Source organism: Ictidomys tridecemlineatus, chromosome 4 (assembly GCF_052094955.1).
Source record: "Ictidomys tridecemlineatus isolate mIctTri1 chromosome 4, mIctTri1.hap1, whole genome shotgun sequence".
Lineage (NCBI taxonomy): Eukaryota > Metazoa > Chordata > Mammalia > Rodentia > Sciuridae > Ictidomys > Ictidomys tridecemlineatus.
In genome coordinates this window covers 173,823,372-173,850,642 of record NC_135480.1, presented here as the reverse complement: position 1 = coordinate 173,850,642, position 27,271 = coordinate 173,823,372, and the positions used below count along the sequence as shown (strand labels likewise).

The following is a 27,271-nucleotide window of genomic DNA, read 5'->3' as shown; positions in this document are numbered from 1 at the left end:
GTAGCTTTAGATTACATTGATTCATTTTTTGGTAGCCACCTCATATTGTTGCCACCTCATTTGGTTCACTCGTATCAAGACCACAAGCTCTATTTTCCCCTGAGCTGCTAAATTACTTCCTGCCCATTTGTACCTGTTTTGATTTTGAAAAACTAAAGATACTTGAAATAAATATAACACATTTGACAACAAATTTTGTATTTTAGGCTAATCTTTGAGCTTTGAAGTCGCTGCACTTGATGTTTACTTAAAGATGGGACAAAGAAGGATTGAAGGTCCTCAGCTGGCTTGGCTGTGACTTCAGCACTTTGGACAGAGGCCACTGGCAGTACCCCCCAGCTATGCCTGGGACTGTGGGAGGGTGGAAGATGACATACTTAGTTTCAGAGGAAGCATAAATCATTGCTGCTCACTCAATGCCTTAGAATGTTTAAAGCTCTCTCCTTTTACCAATTTCACTCTGTTCTCAACTACCAACCAATTTAGGAGGCAGACAGGACAGGGATTATTTTCTGGATTTTTACAGCAAGGCCAAACTCCAAGCACCCTTGGAAAGCATGATGGGGTGTAGAGGGCACACTAGTTACTCCATGTTTATTAAATTTAGCAGCCACTGTTTCCCTTTGGGGGATGAATTTCCTTAGGGATGGAAGAGTGCACCTGAGCCAGAGCAGGACAAGGTGGGTAGAGGTTTGTGTGGAGCAATTGGCAGTAGATAGGAGGAACAGTCTTGGAGGGTCTAAATCTCTAGCCAGGATTGCTGGACTGAGGATGGAGAAACCTTTTTCTGGCCCACAGATACTCAATGTTTATGCCTCCATTTCTGTCCTGATATTCAGCTTCATTGAGTCTGGAGACAAGAAGAGGTTTGTGTGATGGTATTAACTTACCTTTGAGTCTGATGGACAATTTTCTCCATAGGTGCAGGAAGAGAGATATGGGAGCCCAATGAGTGAGTGGGATGAGTTGTGCAGGTGGAGAGAAATCTGTAACGTAACTACAGCCTGGTTACCTGTTTAGGTCTATTCCCAGACACAGAAGGGGTATGTCCTAGCCCCCTCTACAGTCATTCCTTTTAGGTGTACTTTGATAGGCAGTACAATAAAGTGGCTAAGAACATGGACACTGAGGACTGACTACTTGGTTCCTCCACTTCCTAGCTGTGTGATTATGCAAACTTGAGAAATGCAAACTGTTCATATTTCTCATTTGTAACACAAACCTCACAGGGTCTGTTGTTGTTTTGTGGTGCTGGGGATGGAACCCAGGGATTTGAGCTTGCTAGGAAAGTATTATACCACCTTACTCCCCACACAGGGTAGTTTTGAAGATGAATGTGAAGCACTTAGGACTCTCCAGTGCATAATACATATTAAAAATGTTAGCAATTGCTTGTTCTTGGGACTTCTGTGGCTTTGGAGGTAGTGTCAGCATCTTATCCACAGCGTAGAGAAGCTGAGGGACTGGCTTTTCTAACCAGGTAAAGGGATGAATGGGGATTTCATAGTCCTCCAAATGCCTCTATAAACCTTAATTTTCCTAATTCTATCATATTACACTAAAACAGTTTGTAAAAGTAGGAAGGAATCTATCAGGCTAGGGAGGTCCCAGAAATTCAGGAGAAAACAGCCAACTAGCTTCCAAATTTTGTAGTTCAGCAGGAACTGGAAGAGTGTCTAAAATGAACCCTTGGTAAGGAGGGGGACAATATATAGCCCACAGGCTGGAAGCCCTTATTACTTCTTACTAAGGCTCTCCCCTTCGGTACTCCCTGCTGCATTTCCCTTCTGTGTCTGTATGTGTGGTGCTCCTATACACACCCTCATTATTCGATTCTTGGGAAAGCCAGGGCCAGGAAATCTCTAGAAAGAGAGCCACAGTTATCTTTTCCCCAGACCCAGGAACTGGTCAATGATGGGAAACCACAGAGAAATAGCCTGCCCATTTCGAGGTTCCCCAAACAACAGGAATCAAGAAACTGGAATAGCATCACATTTTCTTTATTATAGTTTCCACTGTGCCCAGCTTCTAGGTGCTCCTTCTTGGAGTGCTGTGAAGGCTAAGCCATGGAAGGAACATGCAGCTATAGATGGGAAGACAGGGCTTGGGATGGTCTCCCTTAGCTTACTGTCAAGTTACCTTCTGCAGAAGAGTAAATGGGAAAGGCATGAGGGACCAGAGGGCACTGGATCCTTCACTGTTACTCAGGGGCTCTCAGAGATCCCTCTCACAGCCTATGTTTGACTGGGAGACAGATCAAGGACATCCCTAACAGCTGGAGCTAAGCTTGAAGGCCTTTGTTCATCATGGATATGGGAAGGCCCACCCAGTGCTATACAAACTGAAATGTGGTTGGGCTTCTTAATCATTGGTCCAGATGAGACCTGGCCCCCTCTCCATGCTGTGGATCATTGGGGAGTGTAGCCCAGAGGGAAACAGTTTTTCCTTAGTGCTGATTGGGACTAGTGGAAATTCTATAAACTGATTATTTTCTTTTCAAGATTGGCAAAAATAGTGGCAGCAGGAAAACAACATCAGGGAAAATGCCCAGCTCCATTCTACCCTAGGGTTGAACTGTTGGGAACACAATGCACTGATAGGGCCCACTCAGGAAATCTCCATTGTCTGGGCTGCAGCCTGGGACTGAGAGAGATATCCTGGGAAAATTCAAGCTAACTGGCAGGAGAAAGTAGCAATTTTATTCCACTGTAAATAGAATACAAAGGGACTTCAGTTACAAATACTGCCAGGATGACCTGAAATTCTGGCAGAGATTGTCCTGCCGTTTAGCGGCAAATTCAGAAGAACAACCATGTGATGCATAATGACATTTCAACCAACAATGGACTGCATATGGTCCTGTAAGACTATATTGCCTAGTAATGCCATAGACATTTTGGTTTGTGTAAATATATGCTATGATATTTGCATTGTGAACAGATGGCCTAATGGTACAGTTCTCAGAATGGATTCCCACTGTTAAGCAACACATGACTGTGTACATCTGCCTTTACTCTGCTGCTTTGAAGGAGACATACCTGCAGGAATATTGTGGCCTGCTGTCAGTTCTCAGACTTGCCTAGAGGTTACTCTTGGCTATGGGGTGGTCATGGCCTGACCTGGGCCCTGCTAGATAGATTCTTCTGAGCCTCTCTTTTGGTGTTAGGGTTTCCTGACACCACTCTTTCCAAAGGTGTGATGCCTGCAATAGTTGAAGTTGTGCTTTGGGCTAAGAGGCCTGGGTACAACCCTGGAGCTCCCTTCCCAGTGAGGTACCCTCTTCCCAGGCAGTTTGATTCTGTGCTTTCCATACTGATGAGAGGAATTGAGGAGCCCTAAGATTCAGCCATTTAAGCAAAGCTGGGGTGACATCCCATAGGGAGCACCAGGGCCAGAAAGGTGGGTGTCTGTTCTGCTAGCCCATTGCTTGGGCTGAGGGTAGAAAGAGGCAATGCATTCGTGGCTTCTGCTGCAGTTGTCCTCAAAGAAAGAGCACTTGAGAGTTGGATCAATATCTAGGAGTGAGGAAACTGCTCCATCCCTGGGATACCATAGGGGCCACTGCTCAAATGTTCCACTGGGGAAGGCAAAACAGCAGACCTGGACAGTCACTTCCTCAGTGACCCTCAGTATCATCCAGATGCCCTTTTATTTGAATAAAAGTGTAGAGGACAGCTGTGTGAAAAACAGGCTTAGGTTAAGTGGTCTTCAGGGGAGCATATGTGTAACTCATGCCTCCCATGGCTGGTGTCTGGGTGGGTGGTGCTTGGGGAAAGCACTGGTCTCAATTTTCAGCAGCCAAGAAGAAAAGGCTGAAACATTCTCTCATTCCCTAATTAGAGCCAGACACTATTTTTTATACTTGGCAGAATTTCAGACAATCACAGTGATGGAAATCTTGAAGAGGGAATGGGCCTTACAGAGGGTCTCTAGGGATTAGGACACTCCAAAGGGAAATTCTGGACAGGGGGATTGGGATGGAGCTTCTGCAACTCTGGACTGAAGAACAATGGACCCTTCCTTTGGTACAAAGCTAGATGTTTACACAGAAGAGACCAGCCTCCCTTGTGTGATTTTTCTGCTTCCCAGAACTGTTGTGGATTTGAAACTCTATTCTTTGCTGGGGGCGGTGTTCCCTAGGCCCTCTGTAGCAGGCTCTTCACCAAGAAGCTTGCTGACTTCAGACAGGGAGAGGGGTGATTTTAAATCAGCTTTTTCCCATTTTGCAAGAACTCTGGGGCATGCTATGCAGGCCCTGAGACAGAGCAGCCTGGTCTGGCCCACAGTCTCTCACCACTCACTCATGGAGAGGTAGAAGCAGCAGCTCCAGAGCAATGAGCATCACCTTCATCTCTGAAGGATCAAGAAGCAAGAAGTTGGACTTTTAGTCTCTGTGTCAGATAAGGAGTCAGGAGAAAAAAAAAAAAAAACTGTCCAGCTCCCAAAGCCCAGAGCTCGTCTCTACTCAAAATGTCTTGTCTGTGAGACCCAGCAGCCCAGGGCCACTGGTATAGAGGATGACTTGCCAGGAAAGTAAGAGCCCTTGTGTTTAACGTGCTTTAATCTTCTCAGTGAAAATTACCAAGTCTGGCAGCTTTGGATACAGTTCTTAGGTCCAGGAGTCATGTGTTTGCTTTCCTTTTTTAAAAATAAGACTGAATAATGGCCCCTCTGACTGATCAGTCCAGGGAGTATGGCTGATGAGTATTTACAGGGCTGTGAGTTTCAAAATGTTCAGGGCCATATATATACATTATTCTCCTGTTCATTTCAGTCCTAAAGAATCCATCCCCAGCAGTTTTTCACCCTGCTTCTAGCTCAAGCCATTCCTACAGAAGGAAGCTACACAGGGCTCTTACCAAGCCCCTGGTGGCAGCTTCCTGCTTTCTTCTGAGTATCTCAACACCAAGTGGTATTCCTTCTTCTGTAAGCACCCAATTTAGTACAAGTGCCATGGAGCTTCTGCATGACTAAACTCAATTCCCTCTAGAATAACTCTTGGTGGTCAGATCTGGCTATATCTAAGTAATTCAGTTGGCAACAGAAATCTAGAACCTAGACCCCAAGCCAAGGCTGACCCACACCACACACTGACTTGAGACTTGGGAAGAAGGGCTGAGGCTTGCAGGCCAAACTTGGTGCCCTTTTGGTAGGTTCTGCTTGTCTCTCAGAGTCCTCCCATGCCCAGGCCCCAGTATGGAGAGAATGACTGTAGAGAGCAGTGGGGAGAAGCAGCAACTGAGGCCACATCTCAGTGATGGGGAAAAGGAGAAACTTCTTCCTTCTATGAAGTTCTACTGGGACTTTCTCTGCTTGAGAGAGCTGAGATGCAAATCTTCATAGGCCCTAGTTTTCCCCTAACCTCATTGTCAGGATGGCTGAAAGAAGACCCTGCTCAGGACTACTGTAGCATTGCTCTCTCTTCGGCTGGGAAAGAAGCTGGCTCTGTTCTCCACACAAAGGCACACTTTTCTAGGGCTATGGTTGAGCTGGAACAATGGAAAAGAATGAGCCCTCTCCTTTCCTCTTCCCTGAAGACCTTGTCTTCATTGGTCTTTGTGGTAGCTGACTTGGGTGAGGCATTTAACACAGAGGGTTGTGATTCCTGCCAGCATATTTGTTCCATTCAGGTTCCTTGGGTTTTAGGCCATGTGCTAACAATCTGAAAAATGGGGGCCAGGAAGGCTCACATTGGGTTTTTACCATTCTGATAAAGACTTTTTTGGATTTGGATGACCTGGCTGTGAGATTCCTAGAATTCTGGGTCTCCGGGAGAGGCTGTCTCCCTCTTTTACAGCCAGGATCTCACAAGCAGTTACCTTATCTGTCTCAAAGAATTAGAATCTAAATAAATAATGGGTTAAACTGAAGTGGTAGTTTTGAACCATTTTTTCCATCTTCACCATACTCAGGGACATAACAGATACCTACTAGTAACATCGGCTCACCACAGAAGGGGTTTTCAATGTGGGCAGAGAGGGCCTCTCAGTATCCTCAGGAGGGAATGTGAATCTGATATGCTCCCTTGTTAATAATCACTTGGCCAGAGTTTTGCCTATTGGAAATCAGAACTGGACAATAGAAGAGATGAGTAGACACCTTTCATCCACACCAGGGGTTTCACAAAAGGACTCTGATCCTTTTTCAAATAAAAAGAACCAGCTTGACTGATATCCATGTGTGTGACTATATGTGCATGTGCACACTTGTATGAATATGGTGACAAGTTCAGTCTATGATGTGAGGACAGGGGACGGTCCAGGAGTGGATGCTGCCACAATTCTCAAGGATTTTCCCTGTGGCAATGTACTAACTGCCTCTGTTGTGAGGGGAATGGTGATTTCAATGCCATAAAGCTTAATGAAAAATTAAGATGCTGGCAGTGCCAATCCCCATGAGTCTCAGAGCCAGAATTTGGTGGAAGGAAGAGGAAAAGGGAAGAAGGGAGAAGATGCCAGTGCTCCTGAACCGAAACTTCTCTGTGCCATGCTATCCTGGGGGTTTCAGGTGAATGGCTGCACTATTAGGGCGAGCAGCCAAGATGTAGACAGCATTCTCTCGCAGGAAGGTGGGCCAGTCCACAGATCTGCAGTAGACATAAATAAAGAATAGGCTCATGAGGCTTGATGCAGAACCCAAAGGCTCACAAGACCTGATCGCAATGGGAGCATGGCTTAAGCTAGACAAAATTCAGGAAGCCAAGTCTCATGCCTCTCCTGTCTGACTGCGCTACCAAATCAGCAGATGGGCTGGCTGGGTCTAGAGAACTGGAGTCAAATGTGTACTCCTGGGGTCTGATGCCTGTGGAGGAGGCATTTGCTATTCTTCAGTAACTGTGGGTGATGCTCTCTCTTACTTATATATGTGTATTAGGGAGGGGAGGGTAGAGAAAGCTAGGTAAGGAGGTTCTACTCACCTGGACTCGTGCTCTGCAGGTAGTAGGGGCTTATCCTGACTTTTGCCACTGCTGCTGGCGGGGCTGCTGTCTGCTAGGGGACCCACGTGGCTGATACTGCTAGGCATAAGCACATGTGGTTAGGAGTAGAATAGTGAAAGGCCTGACTGCTCCCAAACTCTGGTGAACCCATGGCTCTGGATATGCCTCATCATGCTTTTCTGACATATGGCAACACAGTTCACCCTGTGAACTGGCCAACAGGAATAACAATCCTCTGCCTAATGCATAGGAGGATCCTCTCCCAGCTTTTGGTAGGACCAGCAGGAAGGTACCTTTCACACCAAGGGCCACTGGCATGGGAAAAAGAGAAGGAAGACTAAATGGGGGCAGAGACTGGAAAGGAGCAGACCTCACACCACAAGAAGGAACCTCTATGAGGCGTTTGCAGAACCAAGAGTGCTGGGCCCAGCGGCACTCTGCCTCACTGATGGTGTTCCCGCTGCCCCGTGCCAGGAAAGTGGCTCGGGCTCGTTCCCGCTCCTTGACTGTCAGAAGCCTCAACAGTGAATTCTGGGGAAGAAGAGACACATTAAGATCTTGGAGATGAAAATATCTTATAAACTGTCAAGCCACAGAGAATCCTACTCCCATTACCTAACCTTTACAATCTCCCTTGGAAGTTTCTAGAGCCTTTCTGGTAGAAGAAACATTTTTAGGGGAGCTCAGTGTAAACTAATCTTTCTGGGGCAGTTTCTCCAGCCTGGGCACTTATCATCTGTCACTGGATGGAACCTGAATACATTCCTGATATTGGTTCCTGCTCAGACAGTATCCAGTATTCCCCCAACCTGCCCAGAATGCTTTCCAGACCTCTGTCACCCAATATCCCATGGAAATTCATCCCAGCTGCCCCCTCACCTGGGGACGCAATTGCTGCAGAAGTAGTAAGGATTCATGGGACAAGAAGTCAGACCACTCTATGTGGCCACGATGTTCAGGGTCCATGGCTGCAAACTGGCGGGCTGCCTGCTGCTCTTGCTCGTCACTCAGTGCCCTGTCACTGTCCCCCCGCTTCGCTGCTTGGTGGCGGTAGCGAAGAAAGTCCTCCAGCGTCAGGGAGCAATCTGTGGGAGGCAGCTCTTTTTTGTTTGTTTTTTTTTCTGTATTTGGGATTGAATCCAGGGCCTCACACATACTAGGCAAATGCTCTACCACATCCTCAGCTTTTTTAAAATTTTGAGACAGGGTCTCACTAAGTTGTTCTGGATGGCCTCAAACCTGCAATAGTTTCTTCAGCTTCCGGAAGAGCTGGGATTACAGGTATGTACCACCATGCCTGGCCATAGGAGGCACCTCTTGCTGGTCATACCCACCCTTACTCAGCCTTGGGCATCTCCACTTATTTCTAGGATGCCCTTAGTGCCTCCCAGCCACAGGTCTTGTTAAGTCTTTGCTTCTCATAGCCAGGTTAGTTCAGGTTATGCTGGGGTGGGTGCCTCTGCTGGCCAACAACTCAGGAACAAGAACCCATTTACCTCCTATCTCCTGAATCCCAGAACACTCTATTCATGCATGGCTCATACTAGAAAGGATGAAGAAGAAATTTGGCCCTTCTTCCTCCTGGTAGCACTGGCCAGCCTTACCAGGGATGACTTTACACTGCTGAAAGGTCTCTGTTAGGCTGTACATTTCTTCCTCAGTAAGCAGCAAGTTGAGATTGTCCTGAAAAAAAGAAAAGCTGAGTCAGTAGCCATATAGGCCAGTAAGAAAGAAATGCTAAGGATCAAGAGGAACAGAAATAATATTTCAACTGGAAGACAATCCAAGATTACCTAATTCCTGCTTCCCATTATAAGTCAAAGAGACTGAGGTCCCAGGAAGGGGAAAGAACTTTCTCAGAGTTGGCTAACTCTGGGGCAGAATTTTCTTCAGAATCCAGATGTCCTGACTTTTACTGAGTCCCCTTTACTAAAATATTAGCTTTCAAATTATTTACTGAGCTAACCTCAGGGTTTCTTGAAAGTACCTTAGAAAGGTGCTTCAGGGGATAAAGAGGCTAGTGAGTGGGCACAGTTATAAATCCCTGTGCTCCTCAAAGAGAGCAGCTCCAACTTTATACATTTTATTTATCTAACTTCTGTGTTAGGTTGTGCCCAAAGAATATTTTAGCAAAAAAATTAATTCTAGCTCTGATCCTAGTGGATTATATTGCTTTAAATGAATCTGGAATGGTTTTAAAAGAGATGCCATTATGACAAAAGATTCCTAAAACTAAATGAATTTTTTTGTAGTGACACATAAGTTTTAATTCCAAACAAGCATTGATATTTTGTTTGTTATTATTATTATTTGGTATCAGGGATTAAACTCAGGGGTACTCAACCACTGAACCACATCCTCAGCTCTTTTTGTATTTTATGCAGAGACAGGGTCTCACTGAGTTGCTTAGTGCCTTGCTTTTCCTGAGGCTGGCTTTGAACTCATGATCTTCCTGCCTCCACCTCCTGAGCCTCTGGGATTCCAGGTGTGCACCACTGTACCTGACTTTTTTTTCTTTCTTTTTTTTTTTTTTTGGAGGGGGGTTACCGGGAATTGAACTCAGGGGCACTCGACCACTGAGCCATATCCCCAGCCCTATTTTGTATTTTATTTAGAGACAGGGTCTCACTGGGTTGCTTAGCACTTTGCTTTTGCTAAGGCTGGCTCTGAACTCACAATCCTCCTGTCTCAGCCTCTCTAGCCACTGGAATTACAGGCATGTGCCACTGTGCCCAGCTCTTGTTTGTTATTATTACTATCCAGTCCTTAAAATTATCTAAGATTTTAACAGAAGATCAATTTCCCCCTAAAATGCCAGCAAAGAACAGAAGCAGTTATTTCATTAATATTCATTTGTGGATTTCATAAAGAAACCAATTTTTCAATAAACACTTATTGAGCACCTCATATATGCTAGGCACCACCACAGTATGTATGCAACACTGTGAGACAGTCAGAGAGTATATGTGTGAGGGGGTAGGGTACAAGGAAAAGAGGTAGTTTGACTATAAAGCATCTGAAACTCCCTTGATTGAGCCTCTCAAGTTAGGTCTTTGTTCTAAAAGGAAAAGGAAATAGGGGAGGCACCAAAGGAGAGTGCCATGTTCAAATCTCTGATTGCTGTGGGAAAATGAATTAGATGGGCAAAGTCTGGAGGCATGCAAAGCAGTTAGGTGGCTATTGCAATAATATAGGTAAGAAATGATTGAGTGATTAAACTCATACATGAGAAAAGAGAAGGGGGAGGCATGTGAGAGATATTAGAAGTAGAGTCAACAGAGCTTGGTGTCTTACTAGATATGAACTATGATGGAAAAAATGAGCGAGAACTAAATTGGGGGATGAGATAAGGAATGGAGGAAGGGCAAGTTTGGGTAGAAAGATGAGTTCATTTGAGGGCATGTTGAGCATGAAGTACTTGTGAGACATCAAGATGGATAAGTTTAAGCAACAGGAAATTTAAGTCTGGACACACAGATATGGGAGTTGTTAGTGTTTCAATAGGATGAAGTCACCCAAAGAGAAAGAAAGAGTATAGTGAGAAAAGGAGAGTGTTAGCAATAGGACTGTGAGACACACTAGCATTTAAGACTGAGACAAAAAACTAAAGATATTGAGAAAGAATTGTCTGAGAAAAAGGCTGCAGGAGAATCAATAGAGAAGATGGTACTGGAAACTAGGCAAAGAGAGCCATACAATGTAGGAGGTCATCTTAACAATGGTAATACAACTGTGGGGGGATTTTATTGAGTTTCTATCTTTTCTAGTTTCCATAGCTAATAATAATTCCCACAAACCATACTCAAACCCTAAGAAAGTGAAAGAAATAAGCACTAAATACTTCAAAAAGATCAAATAAGATGTCTGAGAAAAGGTTATGAGACTTGACAATGAAGAGATCACTGGTAATCTTAGGAAGAGGCAATTCAGCAGGTTGATGGATGAAGAAGTCAAGATTGAGGGTGACTCAGGAGCCACAAGGAGATGATGAAGTTCTTTTAAGAAGCCTGGCTGAGAGATAAGCAAAGAAGGGATGAACTTGGAAGAGGCCTTTGTAGAAAGCCTGGTGGAGAGTGGTGATAATGTTGGTAGGACTGTGACAGAAAATTAGGAAGGGAGCAGGGCATTCCTGGTAGGAGGCAGGAGACACCTTCAACTCAGTCCATGCCAGCAGCACACTGCAAAGCAGAGTTTCTGGGCAAAAAGAATGGGATCTCAAGGGGTGGAAAATGGTTCTAGGGAAGGTTATTCGTAGAGCTGGGTCTGATGTGGCATACTCTAGTGGGGAAGGTATTTAAGTAGCTGGACATAACTGTTCTATAATCCATTTTATAGACAAGCCATAGAGAAAGAGAGAGTGGCAGATCTCTGTTTTCTTCTAGGCAGCAGGAAGAAGAGGGTAATCATCCAATGCTTCTTACTCTGAAATAAGAGAATAATGAAGATATATGCAGCGCAACGTATAAGAGTTGAACTCCATTCAGGTGTGGTGAGAAATGGACATGAATATGGCTTTTAATGGAAACCTCAGATTCTGTCCATTGAAAGTTGGAAGACATCTGTTATAATTTGCAAAGTTCTGAATCAATAGAGCTTTGTTATTTAATTCACATAACCACCACTTCAGAGATGAAGAACAAATGCTTCTAAGAGCCAGGTAGTTGGTCAAGTAAGGATAATAGGACTAAGGAGTTTTACTGTGATGGAATCTATTTCTTTTGGAAGCAAGTTGCTTAGGATCTCAGGTTGATGTTCAGGTGAGTACAATAAATGACAACTACAAACTATTAGAGGAAGCATTGCTTTAGGCAATATTACTTTGAGTAATTAATCTCATTCTATCAGTCCACCCAGCTCCATGATTCTCAAAAAGGGGTAATTTTGCTTCCTCCAGGACACATTTTTGGTTGTCACAATGAGGGGCATGTGCTACTGGCATCTAGTGAAATAGAAGCCAGAGATTCTGTTAAACATCCTGTAGTGCATGAGTTCCCACAACAAAGAACACCCTAACCCCAAATGTTGAAAATACTGAAAACCCATCCTAGCTCTAGGACTCCTGCTTGTATGTACTATTAGAAAACCCTTCAGGTCACTGCCTAGAAACACGCATTATAAGATTGGGTTTTCAAAGAAAGTGCCAAGTCCTCTTCTATACAACAGCTCACTGTCCTTGCAGTCCAGGCTCACACAGTAGTGGCAGCTCCAGCCTGTTTCTGTGTGGGCCATCTCAGTCACTTCTGCTGCACTGTCTCCTTGGATGTAGCCCATACGGCGCAGGCAGCCATCATGGAAAACCCTGGTGCAGACCCGGCACGGGAAGAGGCTCTCAGCTGTCCAGACCTCACAAATATCACACATCTCATCGTTGACAATCTGGGAAAAGATGGCAGGAATGAATAGGAATGTGAAAGTTCAGGCAGCAAGATCCTATGGCCGTTAAGCATAGAGCTACCTGCATGGGGGCTGAGTCTCTGAAGCAGCCTAGAGGATTAGTTCCAACTGAAGTCCCTGTAAGGTGACAGAGCTGTCTTCCTGATAGACAAGAACCAGGAGACTCTTCTAGATGCTCAGACCTTTGTGACTATGTTTTTGAACAGGAATGCTATTAGCCTCTTTGGAGAGAACAATCCGTTATGAGTGATTGTCCAAGGCACTGCAGGACATTTAGTATCCTGATTTTGGCACCAAACACCAGTAGGAACTCCCAGTCATTGTGATATACCCTAACTCCCTCCTCCCAAATTTCTAAATGCTTCCTATAGGGATTAGTACTAAACTAATAATTTTATTCTTATGGAAAAAATTTAAAAAGATTGTTCTGAACTCAGCTCCATCTTTCTGTTTTTGAGTCTTATCTCAATCACACTCATAACTCATATCTCTTTGTCCTGCTCCTTGGTCATCAGAAAGACTAAGACTGAATAACTCTACTCTAACTAAACACTCACAGGCTCTCTGGGTTCCAAGCAGATATCTGGAGGCTTGTCATCATCCAGCTTCCGAGTGGGGCGGATGAAGGCAGGGGGTGTGAATCGACTGGTCCTGTCAAACTCCTCAGGCTCCACTCCACGTCCATCTCGTAGCCGTTCCCAGGCTGCACGGTTGACATTGCTCTCTTCCTGGACCACTGGGGTGTCTGCCTCTGCTTCTTTATCTTCCAGCACCTCCTGTACAGAGCCCTCTACAGTGCCACGACGAGACCCTGGTAGCTCACCTGTGCGTCGGAGGGAAGGCCTGTCCCGCAGCCCATCCTTGAAGGCAGACACAGCCAGGCTCACTTTCTGTACCTGTTCTACTGTCTGTCGCTTGGACATCAACACCCCCATGGTTCTGTGGACAAAAAGCAGAGGGAACAGACTCAGTCAATGGCTGAACATGTTAGGCCAATCTGTTTCAACTATTATTGAAGCACTGACTGTTATTAAATGGTGTTCCCTTTATAGACTCAGCAGCATTGAAGAATGGAGAGAGTATGTGTTAAGGAGTCAGAGGAGCCAGGTGTGGCGGCACATGCTTGGAATCTCAGCCACTCAGGAGGTTTAGATAGGAGGATTGAAAGTTCGAGGCTAGCCTCAGAAAATTAGGAAGGCCCTAAACAACTTAGAGACCCTGTCTCAAATAAAATATAAAAAGGGCTGGGGGCTGAAGTTGTAGCTCAGTGGTAGAGTGCTTGCCTAGCACGTATAAGGCAATGGGTTCAATTCTCGGCACCACATATAAATAAGTGAATAAAATAAAGTCTATAAACAACTAAATAATATTTTTTAAAAAAGAGCTGGGTATGTGACTCAGTGACTGAATACCCCTGGGTTCAATCCCTGGTACCAAGAAAAATAAGGATTAAAAAAAAGGTAGTCGGAGGATGTTTTACTTCTTACTGGCCCTTTTTTCGCGGCTGTCATAAGGATAATGTAATAAAATAGGTTAACAGTGCTTAGTAAAGTGGAAAGCACTCTAATATATGAAATAATATCTCCATCTTCCTTCATATGCTAAAGCAAATTTGTCCAGGAGTCCCAGTCCTCTATACTTTGAGATGATTGGAGACTTTAGAACTCAGGTTTCTCCCCTATTCCACAAGAAGACTCAAGGCTCAAAGCATACTTGTATAACATATTTCAGGCATTCAGACTGAAGAAAACTGCCTCCAATAAGTGTGGTACACAATCCATCCAGGGATAGTCCTCATGAAATGCTCACTATGTATTAACCAGTGATGAACTCCTATTGTTAGAAGACTCCTGAATCAGGTAGTCAGGAAACTCTGCCATCCCTATGCATGTGGTAAAGATCAAAAATGCTCCTCTGCCCTTCTAATTTGTAGCTGTCTTTTTGTCGATCTCTTTGTTTATCTCATAATTTGGTCTATTATAGGCTCTACAATATTTTCCACTCTTCTAAGACTTCATTAATGTCATTCCCACATTTTCAGCTTTTTTTCTGAACTGTTTTTTTTTCTCTCCATACCAGGAATTGAACCCAGGGGTGCTTAACCCCTGAGCCACATCCCTAGACCTTTTAATTTTTTATTTAGTGACAGTCTCACTAAGTTGCTTAGGGCCTCGCTAAATTGTTGAGCTGACTTTGAACTTGCAAACCTCCTGCCTCAGCTTCTTGAGTTGCTGGGATTACAGGTGTGCACCATTGTGCCCAGCTTTTTTCTGAACTGTGCAAGAAAGGTCCAAATCCTTTAAAAAAGAAATGTTATTTCTGACCTTCTCTGCAGGACAGTGTATAGCATTGGAAAGTAAGGACATGATATGGCACATTGCAAAGCTGGTCTGCCACCTCCTAGTCTAAGGAACCTTAGTGGAATTCAGCTGGAGAATACTTGTTCTAAGTGGAGCAGAGTCCATTTTAGCTTTGCCCTCAATCCATTATAATGGAGGCTTATTAAGTAGTATTAGGACAAGGCACAAACTGCTCATCATAGGAAACAGAAAAAGGAGAACAACATTTTACCACTTGATCTATTTAATACCAAAATTCAAAGAAGTCAAACAAAACACTGGGAATATCTAAAAGAGGGTAAGCTCATAGTACTAGGGGTCACAGTGGACCTTAAGGGATGAGTAAGAAGTTCACTTGCTTGTTTGGGGAAAAAGGTAACAATAGGTAGGAGAGGAGGAAGCAATTAGAAGGCTATTGTCCAGACAAGACTTAGAGGGCTTAAACTGAAATTATGACAGTAGGATACCAAGTGTATTTATTACCATGGAAACAGAATTAAGGAAAGTTAGGGATAAATCACTGATTAGATAACTGATTAGATGAAGGATAAAGGAAGAGAATGTAGTTTAAATTGAGTAGTGAGAAGAGTGGTAGTATCAGTTACAGAAAGTAGGAAATAGTAAGTTGGATTCTGTGCAGGTTGAAATAAGGCTATCCCTGGGACATATAGGTGCCATCTTATTCCTGATTAAATTTTTTCAATGGCTTTCTACAGCTTTTAGGAAAGGTCCCCTAAATCTACCCCTTTACCATGGCCCGTGAGGCTCTGTGCAGTTTGACCTCTCTTCTTTATGTAATTTATTTTTATATATTTTTTAGCTGTAGATGGACACAATGCCTTTATTTTATTTATTTTTATGAGGTGCTGAGGATAAAATCTAGTGCCTCACATATGCTAGGTAAGCTCTCTACCACTGAGTCACAACCCCAGCCCCTCCCTTCTTTTTTTCTCTATGTTCCAATCATACTACCCTTTATTTGCCATGCTCCCTCTGTTTTGGAGAACCTTTGAATACCCTGTCCCATTAGTGCCTATTTATCTGTCCAGCTCAGCTCAAGTATGACTTCCCTAGGAAAGTCACTGCTGACTCCAGTCCAGCAGTGCTCACAGTGCCATACTCTTTGGCTGTAGGGCACTTCATCATTACATATTTAACAGGATGATTATCTGATCAATGTCAGCTTCCTCTATTATACTGCATTGTCTTGCAGAGTATCTAGCTCTACTGCCTAGCAAGGTGTCTGAACAGAATAGATGCTTGATAAAATAGTTCCCAATTAATTAATTCATTGTGGAGAAGTCTTGATTTTAAAAATAAAACCTTAATATATATTATATCTGATGACAGCCACATATTTTTCCCCGAAACACTGCTTATATGCATCAGTGATGCAGATTTCTACCCTGCCATCTATTGTTACCAAGGAAACCCATGAATTTATAAACTGACTGATAAAAAAGGAAAGACCTATCTCCCCCGTTTGTAAATGTGTAAAATTGAAAAATATAGATGAAGAATATTTACTTTGAATAAGAAATTCTCTTACAGAGTAGTCAGAGAAGTGGTAAAGATTTATTGAGCAAATTTAGGAAATCATGCTTCAGTGGACAATTAATAAATTGTGATTAAGAAATCCTTTTTTTCGGGGCTGGGACTGTAGCTCAGTGGTAGAGCTCTTGCCTAGCATGGTGAGGTACTGGTTTGATCCTTAGCATCCACATAAAGAAACTAAACAAATAAAGGCATGCTGTATATCTACAACTATAAAAAAATAATAAAAGAAGAAATCCTTTTTCTTTCAATTGAAAACAACATTGGACATTAAAGAAATCGTTAATTTATGGTACAAGGGAAGTCTTAAACAACATGACAAACAGAGGTAGAAGTATAATTATTGATGTGGAAAGATTTTCAAAATATGTATTCGTAATGAATAAAGTAAGTTATAAAAATGCTATGATCTATCTATCTTTTTTTTTTTGATACTGAGGATTGAACCCAAGGTGTTTAACCACGGAGCCACATCCCCAGCTCTTTTTATATTTTGTTTAGAGACGGGGTCTTGCTAAGTTGCTGAGGCTGGCTTTGAACTCAAGATCCTCCTGCCTCAGCCTCCTGAGCCATTGGGATTACAGGCATGCGTCGCCACACCCAGCTTATGGTCTAAGTTTTTAAAGACTCCATGTACATTTTTAATCTTTTTGTTATTCTGTATTTTCTAATTTTCCTACATTGCACATTAGTCATATATATATATACATACACACACACACGTGTGTGTATGTGTGTGTGTGTATGTATGTATGTATAAAATACTAGGATTGGCATAAGTCTTATAATTGTTTAGATATGCTGTAATGTGACCCAGAACATGCTGCTTTATTGCTTAGGGCTTTGAGCAATAAAGACAGTGTTTGAAGCATATATTCTTAAGCATTTAGAATTCTCATGTTTTTTCCATATTTACAAGGCCAACTGACCTAATGAGGGTATACAGCCAGGTGGGGTGGGAGTGGAAAGGAGAGTATATATTAAGGTTTTTGCTGAGGCTTTGAACTGGGGGTTCTTGAAGAGGCTATGCCTACAGTCCTCAGACACTGCCCACTTGCCTCATGGGCAATGGCTGTGCTCTATGGCTAGGCAGGAAGGCAAGTCCCAACTTGCAGTGAAGGCATCTGAAGGGGAGAATGCAAAACTGATACTCAACCTTTTATTTCATATTTTCATTATGAGCAATTACATTTTCCAGAACCACTAGGTTTTCTTCAGAAACCTTAAGTGGTATGTTTTTCAAATCTCTGACCATGACTCAGAGAAAGAAATATATTTTATGTGGTGATCTATATATGCACATGTTTATAGAACTAAAACTGAACCCAAAGTTTTGTAGAACAATCGTACTTTTACTATATGTGATGCTCCCTGATATTGTCTGTCCTATTTAATTTATTCTCCTGATAATGACTTTCTGTAACACAGACTACAAAACAGCAGAGCTTGACAGTATCCTCTTGGTTTGGGGGGATGTACTGAATATACTAGCTCTCCAACAGGCAGGGGCAGCCTCCTCTCAGAAGTTTTAGGGAACAGTCATAGACCTATGTTTATTAGAAAGAAGGAATGGGTTGGGTTTGGGTGGCTGATTTCATGTACTACTAATAGATTTGAATTTGCAAATTGAAAAACCTAGCTTTAGGATCATTTAAAAATTTTTATTAAAGAATTACACATTTTTTTAAATTTAAAAATGGCCACCTATAAAGACAAGAGTATTAAGAAAGCTCTGTCCTGGACATGACTCATGCAAAATTAACAGTTTACTCAAGTTTGTCTTAAGAGTCTTTGTGGTTGGAGGGTCTAGAGGAGAGGAATAGCTACTAATATAGCTTTGACTAAAGAAAACTTGCTCTCTATGATAAGACATGAGAAAGACTTTATTGGCCTTTGCTGGCTTCAAAGAAAGAGGAAGGGGCCATGAGAGAAGAAATGCAGATGGATTCTAGAAGCTGGAAAAGGCAAGTAAACAGACTCACCCCTAGAGCCTTTGGAAAGAAATGCAGCTTTGATGATACCTTGATTTTATCCCAGTGGGACTGTGCTAGACTATTGACCTCCCAGAACTGTAAGATAACATTTGTGTTAAAAGAAAGGAAGGAAATAAAGAAGGGAGGGAAAGAAAGGGAGGGAGAGAAAAACCTACTATATACAAGAGGTTGGTCCTTTGACCTGTGGGCCTATGTAAAACAATATTTATTGGGGCATTTTAAAATCTCACTAGGGAAATTACTGAATAAACTGTGATACATTCAAACTATAAAAAAGTGAAAATTTATTTTAATTTTTAAATACAAAGACTAGAGCAATGACTCTCAAATGGTAAATTGTCTATATTCTGGGGCAGGTTGCAGGGATCTATATCAGAAACCACAGGAGGAATATGGAAGTGGGTTGAAACAGCAGATCAATTATAATATGTATTTGTATTTGCAAAACAGATATTAAAAGTCATCACTTTTTTGTGTAAAAGACTACAGAACAGCAGAACTTCATAGCATCCTCTAAGTTTTGGGGATATGCAGAAGGTACTAGCTCTTTAAATAATTGGGAGCAGCTTCCTCTCAGAAGTTATATCAGAAGTTTTAGGGAATAGCTATACAACTTATATTTATCAGAAAAAAAGGCACAGTTGGACTCGGGAGGCTGAGGCATAAGAATTTCAAATTCAAGGCCAGCCTAGCAACTTAGCAAGACCCTGTCTGAAAAAGAAAAGAAAAGAAAAAAAGAAGGCATGGGTTGAGAAAAAAGTTTAGAAAATACTTATCTGGGGATCTGGAATAAATAGACTAAGTTAACTTTTTCATGACTAATTCATTAGAGGAAAAGCAATTGCATGCATTTGGTTCTTATTGTTTTTTTTAAAGATGATATGAGAGTTGCCAGCCAATTAAGAGGGTTACTTTCTAAGTGAACAGACTCATTAATAGTGTATCAGCAAACTAACCACAGACACTTCCCAATACACTGTAGTGCTGTTTTAACCCACTGTCATTGTAAGGATACCATTATTGTCTTTAAGGATACCAAGACTGCTACCAAGCTAACCTAATTGATAATAGTGCCAGTGCAATGGTTTGGGGGAGTTTATACTTAATAAAATTTCCATGAAGATTGAACCTGACATCTACCAGCAAAACAACTAAACAAATATAAAAACAAAACAAAACAAACCACTCTTTAGCTTGACTGCAGACTTTTTTTTTTAAAGAGAGAGAGAGAGAGAGAGAGAGAGAGAGAGAGAGAGAGAGAGAGAGAGAGAGAGAATTTTTCATATTTATTTTTTAGTTCTCGGCAGACACATCTTTGTTGGTATGTGGTGCTGAGGATCGAACCCGGGCCGCTCGCATGCCAGGCGAGCGCGCTACCGCTTGAGCCACATCCCCAGCCCCGACTGCAGACTTTTTGATCACTACTATTTCTTTTACCTGAAATGGCTCAATTTTCTAGACTACATTATGCCTGTAGGGGTAGAACATGTAGAGCAGAACCATGAAAAGGAAATCATAAAAATCCAAACAAAAAAGTTTTTTTTGTTTTCTCATCATTTTGAACTGACGGTAAACCGTGAGGATGCAACAGAATCAAGACTTTAGAGTGAGCTAAATCCCTTACTGTTTAATGGAGAGGATTGAAACTATATATAAAAGACCCCTTGATTAAAAGTGAATGTGCTGAAATCGCCAAAATGTGCACCTGGGGTGTTTGATAAATTAACACAATCAGCTCTAATTTCTAGACAAACAAGTGGTACTGATTAGTGATGAGTAAAAACAAATGCCTGGTGAGAAAATCCTGGCCTCTCCTGTGCTGAAGAAATCCTAGGAAGAAGAGCAAGTGAAAAGGAAATCAAGTTGCCAGGATCCTATAAATTGTTCATAATGACTACTTTTTTGGCTGGTGGATGGAACTGAGATTTTCAGCTTCTTTAACAAGGATAAAAAGATGTTGCCCTAAGAATGATGTGACTATCTAAAATTTATGGTATAGGGATGTTTTTGAGAAAAATCTTGAGGAATAGGAGCAGGTGCTAGAAAATAACAGTGGGACAAGAAGATAGAACAGGGCCATCTGACTACACGAACTAGAATAAATGAAAACAGCAACCACCAGAGTCTTTCTTTCAATAAGAAAAGGCTGTCTAGATGTGTTTGTCAGGCAGTAAGGCATATGTGGGCAGCCTGGGATGTGTGTGTGTGCAAGACACACCCATTTTCTGCAGAGTACCTACTTATAATGCAATGGTATTATTTATAAGGGTAAAGTTGTGGGAGTAAGGAGGAGGGATTGCTCCACAGCAGGAGCTGGTGGAGAAATCAGAAAGGCAAAGGCAGCTAGGGAACCTCTTTTCCCAGGAACTCTCTATAAAGCTTCTTAGCTGTGGAGATCTGAGGAGAAACCCTCCTAATAGGCAAGAGTCGCCTCATTCAGCATGCTAAATGTAAAGTATATTTACTTGTTTTAATCTGATTCTTGATATGGGAATGGCAACTGTTCAAAAGGTTCAAATGCAATTAAAAGGGATTTCTTGAGCTTATGAGGACTTCTCTGGGTAGGAACAAGACAAAGAATCTCTGGGGAGGTGGGAGGTGTGGAAACAGCCAAAGAGAATGATTAATCAAGAGGGAGAAAAGTTTGAATGGTTCCCTCTGCCTTCCACAGAGCATCTATTCTATAACTATTTTTGAATGAATGTTTCAGAGATGACTAGGCAACATAAGAAGTTTATTTGAGATCATGGTGTCAGTACCTTTCTCTTCATCAAAGTTGGCCAGATAACTGGTCAGACCAAATCTCTGGAACTCAATTCTAGAAACTGTGAAGTCAGTTCATCTCTTTATATTCACTCTGCTTTCCCAGAGGCAGAGCCTGAATGATGAGTCAGGACTTGAAGGGATGAGAACAGGTACCATATAGCAACTACAGGCGGTTTCTTTTACTACAAAGGAGAGCTATGAAATTTTGGGATTTAGCCAATTTCCACAACCACAGGATAAGACAAGAAAGACTCATATTACCAAAGTCAACAGTTCCATGAATTTATGCTGTGTCCTGTGGACAGTACCTGACCCACAGGAGAGTACCTGCCTTAAAGGCACAAGCAGGAAGCTTGAAAATCCATCTCCTCTGTCCCATTTTTTTTGAGAGAGAGAGAGAGAGAGAGAGAGAGAGAGAGAGAGAGAGAGAGAGAGAGAGAGAGAGAGAGAGAATTTTTTAATATTTATTTTTTAGTTTTTGGTGAACACAACATCTTTATTTTATTTTTATGTGGTGCTGAGGATCGAACCCAGCACTCCGCGCATGCCAGGCCAGTGCACTACCGCTTGAGCCACATCCCCAGCCCTGTCCCAATTTTGAGCAGGAGAAATTTAGCATGAGTGGTATCTGCATGTTCAGGTGAAAAACTTCAGAGTGGTCAACAACTGGCTCCTTGAAGTATTCGAGTGTCTGAGGGACTAAGAGCCTAGGGGAAACCATGTACTTAACATAGAATAGCCACAAAGGTATGGAAAACCAGCAGAACCAGGGTTTATAAAAAATGCAGAATGCTTAGCATAGAACCTAAGTTTACTGTGCACATCAGCATCAAGCCCAAGACTTTAAACAAAAACCATCAAAAAAAAAAAAAAAGTCTCTTACCCTTTGCTGATCTTTTGAGAAAATCCAAGCCCCAGATGGTCCAGTTGTTCTCCACTGACTGGCTGTTCCTTTAGGAATCCAGTGCCTCCTACAGTGCTCTTGGTGCCTGTTCTACTCAGTCATTCTGGCATCTGGTAGTAGGCTATACACTATTTTTAGATTTCATATCTGTAGACCCTGAAGGGGTTGAAATATTATCTCCCCATTTCCTTCCATTTACCTCTGCTTATGCAGGAAGACAGAGTCACCTAAACTGCACAGTTTTTTCTGGGGTTTCCAAGGAGCAGATGGGCTAAAGATTGCATAAAACTGTCTTCCTGGCCTCAGCTCAAGACTATGAGGCATGAGGGAGGTCCTGCTGCTACTTAATATTTACTGAAAGCTCACAGAGCTCTAATATACATGAGAACAAAATTATGGAATGATCTTCAGCCTCTAGGGGACTGGGCTGAGTCTTCATTAAAAGCTACAGTGCTGACTTCCCACAGAAGCAAAGCAACAGTTAAGGAACATCACACCATCAGTGATTAGCTGGTGTGAGCAAGCAGAGCTTTTCAGCAAGATGGAGAGGCACTCCCTGTTTCTGCTGTAGGTCCCCAAAGCACAGATTCAGTTCCATATAATGCAGTTGTTATACTTTGATTATCACCATTAACTTGTTTGTGGAATCTACAAATGCTTGATGAATGTAGCCTACTATGTGTCAGGTACAGATCAAATGCTAATAACTGTTGGTAGAATGAACAAATGGAACCTCACTCAGTCTGTGAGAATGAAGTATGTGCATGTGTAGGGGGCATAAGTATAGGATTAAAAAAAAAGGTGTTGCTTGAGCTAAATTTTGAATGTGAGTGGGAGTTACCCTAGTGGATAAGGGGAAAAAAAAAGCATTCCAGGAAGAGGTAAAAACACATGCCAAGGCATGGAGCTATATGGGGACTCCATCATGACTTAGATGATACTGAAGCCAGCCTGGGTGCTGGATAGAAATAGACAAGGAAACCTGTTTTCCCATATGAGTTAGCATCAGCTTAAAGAACTGGATTGAGGTAGTATTCTTAAAATATTTGTTTAGAAAGGAATATTCATTTGAATTTCAGGCAGAAAAGAATTGGATTTCCTAAGACTAGGAAAAGGTATACCCTGAAAAGTCCCAGGGCTAACCAATGAATACACTGCTTAGCCTTAGGACCCAACAGGAAACTTCAGAACCTACAAGGTAACTGCAGTGAATCACTGGAGTTTTCTCTATGGGAGATTCATAAACTTCAAAAACAACCAACCTCCCCTCCCCCCAAAAAAGCCAGTTACTTAATGCTCTTAATGCTGTTTTAGTGAGAAAACCCCCCAAAGAGGAAACATTTCTTAAAGCCAAATAGAGGTGACATATACTCATATATATACACTTCATAAACTATAGCATGCTATTGAAATACAGAGTTGTTCCATATCTTCCACATTTGCTATAAGGCAAGAGGATGACCAGTTCACTCAAAGTATATGGATGAGAGTAATTTTGGCAGGGGTCTAGAATGTGGTTACTTAAGGTGGCATACAGTAGCAGTTGAGTTGATGCCTGGGAAAAGGCATACTCAACATTCATTATAGTAAATACTCTGTAAAGCTGTATTTCTCCCTTACTGTCCCTGTTATTTATAGTAAATGATTAGAGAAATGCAGACTGATTCTGTGGGAACTTCTCAAGGGCAAGAACTCTCATATTTATACAGTATAGTGCTGGCAAGTAAGTAGCACTTAGTATGTATGTGGGTCTCTGAGGGGATTGTTGGAACTGGAGTGGAGGAGAATGGAGAGAGATACTATAATGGAAATAGCAATCATGTTTCCATCTGAACACTGATAATCTAGGTTTCTTGGTGCAAAGCTCATAAGCAATTCCTGTCAGAACTTGGTCATTAAGATTGAGGGGTGGGGCCTGGGGTGTGGCTCAGTGGTAGAGTGCTTGCCTGGCACGTGTGAGGCACTGGGTTTGATCTTCAGCACCACATAAAAATAAATAAGTTAAAGGTATTGTGTCCATCTACAACTAAAAATTATTAAAAAAAACCCCCAAAACCAAGATTGAGGGCAGAGTAGATAATGATATATTCCCATCAGAAATGAACAAGTCAGCCAGGTGTGATAGTAATTCCAGGTGTGATAGTAAATACAGATAGCAGTCTGTAATTCCAGCAACTCAGGAAGGTGAGGCATGAGGGTCGAAAATTCAGGCCCTGCCTCTGCAACTTAGCAAGACCCTGTTACAAAATAAAATAAAAAGGGCTGGAGATGTAGCTCAGTGATAGCCCCTAAATTCAGTCTCCAAAACTACAACAAATACTCGTTTCCCCAATAAACCCCAGAGAAATTCATAAATCAATTTGGGAAATGAAGATAGCAGAAACCAAACAACATTGCTGGAGAGAAGCATGTGGGACTGAAAAATAATAGATTTTATAGCTAAAGAGATAGGAAACTATTTGCATAAATATGATCCATTTAGGAATGGGAAAAAATGCAAAGATCGAGGGAAATAGACCTCACTATTTGGTTTTACTATTCGTGTTCAAGGAAAAGGAAGCACTGTTAAAAATATGGCAACTATTAGAAAAAGAAAAACCATAAAAATGTGATCAGAAAATATGTGGAAGACCAAAGACTGAGAAATCCAGACGGTAAAATCCAGACACATTTTGTACATACTCCAATGAAACTGGGTGAGCCATTCTCTCTCTTTGTGTTTTTCTTTGGAGAGAGCATTTTTGAGAAGATTAAGGCCACCTGGTAATTCCTTCACATACATTCTAAGATGATTTAATTTGCAGACTCATACTGTGATTAAAGGGGAGTTAGGAACTATTCTTAGACATTTTGAAATCTTAATGTTTATCCAATGCTAGACATCAGGAGATGGTATTCAATGTCCAAGATTTGGGGAGCACTTAGATCAACCAAGCAATTTTTCTCCAGGGTCATGAGGGGTACAATACCAAGAGCCCTCAATAAAAAGCAATTTAGGAATAACACTGCAAGGAAAAAACTCTGAATTAGAGCAAAGATATTGTTTACAGACTTGATGCTTCTGATTTTTTTTTACAAATAGTATATACCTTTGTTTATTTTGGTCTGTTAAGATGATGAGGCGGGTTTGAAATGAGAGGATTATAAACAACTTTATAATGGGGACATGAGAACCAATATAAACCTCTGTCAGAGTTTACTCCATTGAGCTGTGCAATAAGTACCACACCCATCCTTCAGGCAGCCATAAAATTAAAAAAAAAAAACAACTTTCACTAGGTGAAGTAGGTTGTTCTGTCTCTTACTAACTGGGTATCTCAATATGTAATCCCAAGAGACTGAGGAAGCCAGTTTTATTAAAAGGAGGATGTCTCTAGGTTTGGATCCGTGTAAGAGAAGAAGGGTAACAGGAAAAAATTTCCAGAATGGTTCTATGGTAAATTTCATTGCTTGGCCCAGAGTCTATCCTGGGGCCCAAAATTAAATCCTTGGAATTCACCTGGAAGGAAAATGTTGAGGGGAGCAAGACAAGGGGGTATCAATGTCAGATAGAGACACTTTGCTCCCTAGACAACAGATTCCCAATAAGCCTTCCTTAGCTCTCAATTTCCTGCCCTCCTCCTCTTCCTCATGCAGAGGCACAGCTGTACAAAAGTATTCTGAGTGGTATTTAAGGATGAATGTCCACTGGTATGCAGACTGAGAAGGCCTAAACAATAGTGGGCAACACTCTTTCTTAAACGTAATCATGCCTTTCCTTCCTCTTCCTGAAGAGTTCTTTGGCAGAGAAGATGGCCTCAGGACACTCCATCCTCTGAATTGTTTCTCTAGTTTCCCTGAATAAGTTCTGTCAAAGATCATACCAGAGGCCTTTCCTAGACCCAACCATGTGCAGAGCCACCTCCAGTATCATTACAGTGGGGCTGCCAATGAAGGAAGCCCCACACTGAAATCTGGGGATTCAATGGAAATCCATTCCTGTGGCAGTCTCATCTCCAGTTAAACTGTCGTCACACTTGTTTAATCATCATATTTATTGAGCATATAGTATTGCAAAGACCTATGCTTGGCACCTTAATGTAACTTATTAACAAACATTCATTCTTTCTTCTGCTTTTCCCTGGTATTTTTTTTTTTCAAACAAAATTTGAAGAACAGATCTCATGATTCCAAGCTTTGTGATCTTGGCAAATTGCTAAACCTCTATCAGTCTTGAGTATCTAAGGTTTCAGAGGGGATAATTTCATGATGCTGTTGTAAGGATTATATGAGATGTTTAAATATACCAGTATAGTGCCTGCCACACTGGTACTCAAAAATCCTTTGCATCCTTTATTTCTTCCTTCAAAGAACTTTCCTTTTAGGATGTGCCAAACTCAGTTATTTCACCCAATTATATTGCTTCTGGATGATCGGGCCCAAAGGCTCAGATCTATCTTTGCTTCAGAGGCTTGGCTGGTCCTCCTCTCCCTTGATCCCTGTGCTCTTATAGTAGCTTTTGCCTCCACTAAAGTCCAGCTTGGAGCCAATTGGGTTTATCACCGAAAAATTCTAATTGAGGAAGGTAGGAGCAGGAAATGAACAACCACCAACAGCCCCAGAGTCCCCACCTCTGAACCATGTTGGGGGTGGGGGATAAGTGAGATGGAGCCCCCTACAGGAGGTCAAGGCCAAAGTCCTTGGAGTAATGGGAAGTCACTCAAAGATCCCATGGCAGGATCCCCCTCTCCTCAGTCAGAGGTTCCTTCTCTGGGCAGCTCTAGGGCACAGTCTAAGGTCTTTCTTCAGAGGCTTCTCTCTGGGATCTACCATGACCGCACAGGCTCCTGGGGGCTCCCTTATGTTCCTACAAGATCTTCCATGCAGTTAACTCCAGAGACCACCCTGGTGCTCAAACCCCAAATTACTCAGGTCTCCCTAGGGACAGTGCCCTCTGCACTGGGGCTGGTGGCCTCCACACTAGGGCACCCCACGGCAGTAAGTGCACAGTGCTCTGGGCGTCTCCATCCACACAGGAGTCTCCCACGGGGGGAAGGCAGCGGTCACTCGGGGTTAATCCTTTTACAGAGGGACCCCCTTGGGGGCGCTCCCACACTAGCACCTCGAGAGTCCAAGAGGACAGACAGTCCGGGCCCGCAGACCCGCCCCTTCGAGTGACAGCCCGGCCCCCGCCACCCCCGACCCCGCTTACCGGGACCGTCCGGGTGCGGTACTCGGGTCCGGGGCTGGCTGACTCTACACCGCTGGTCCTGGGCTGCCCACCGCAGCTCGGGCGCTGAAGTGCTGGGCCAAGCGCAGGGAGCGGGCGGCGCGGGCGGCGCGGCAAGCTGAGGCGGCGACGCGCGCGCCCTGAGCACACCCACCGGCCCCGCGCGGCTGCGGC

General features: G+C 42.7%; 1 protein-coding gene across 4 annotated transcripts; it reads right to left on the bottom strand.

Moving 5' to 3' along the window:
- Positions 1-1,984: 1,984 nt before the first annotated feature.
- Positions 1,985-27,270, bottom strand: Phf24 (PHD finger protein 24). Of its 4 annotated transcripts, none has more exons than XM_078047771.1 (8): positions 27,080-27,270; positions 12,889-13,270; positions 12,128-12,313; positions 8,542-8,620; positions 7,817-8,022; positions 7,308-7,468; positions 6,917-7,015; positions 1,985-6,586 (listed from the first exon to the last, which is right to left on the bottom strand). In XM_078047771.1, exons 2-8 carry the CDS (start codon positions 13,264-13,266, stop codon positions 6,490-6,492), a joined length of 1,206 nt encoding a protein of 401 aa, XP_077903897.1. In that variant the 5' UTR covers positions 13,267-13,270; positions 27,080-27,270; the 3' UTR covers positions 1,985-6,489. The 4 variants fall into 4 exon arrangements, with proteins under 4 accessions (XP_077903897.1, XP_077903898.1, XP_021582621.1 ...); XM_078047772.1 differs by having other exon boundaries at positions 6,917-7,012; positions 27,080-27,269; XM_021726946.3 differs by lacking the exon at positions 27,080-27,270 and adding an exon at positions 21,868-22,206.
- Position 27,271: the final 1 nt, after the last annotated feature.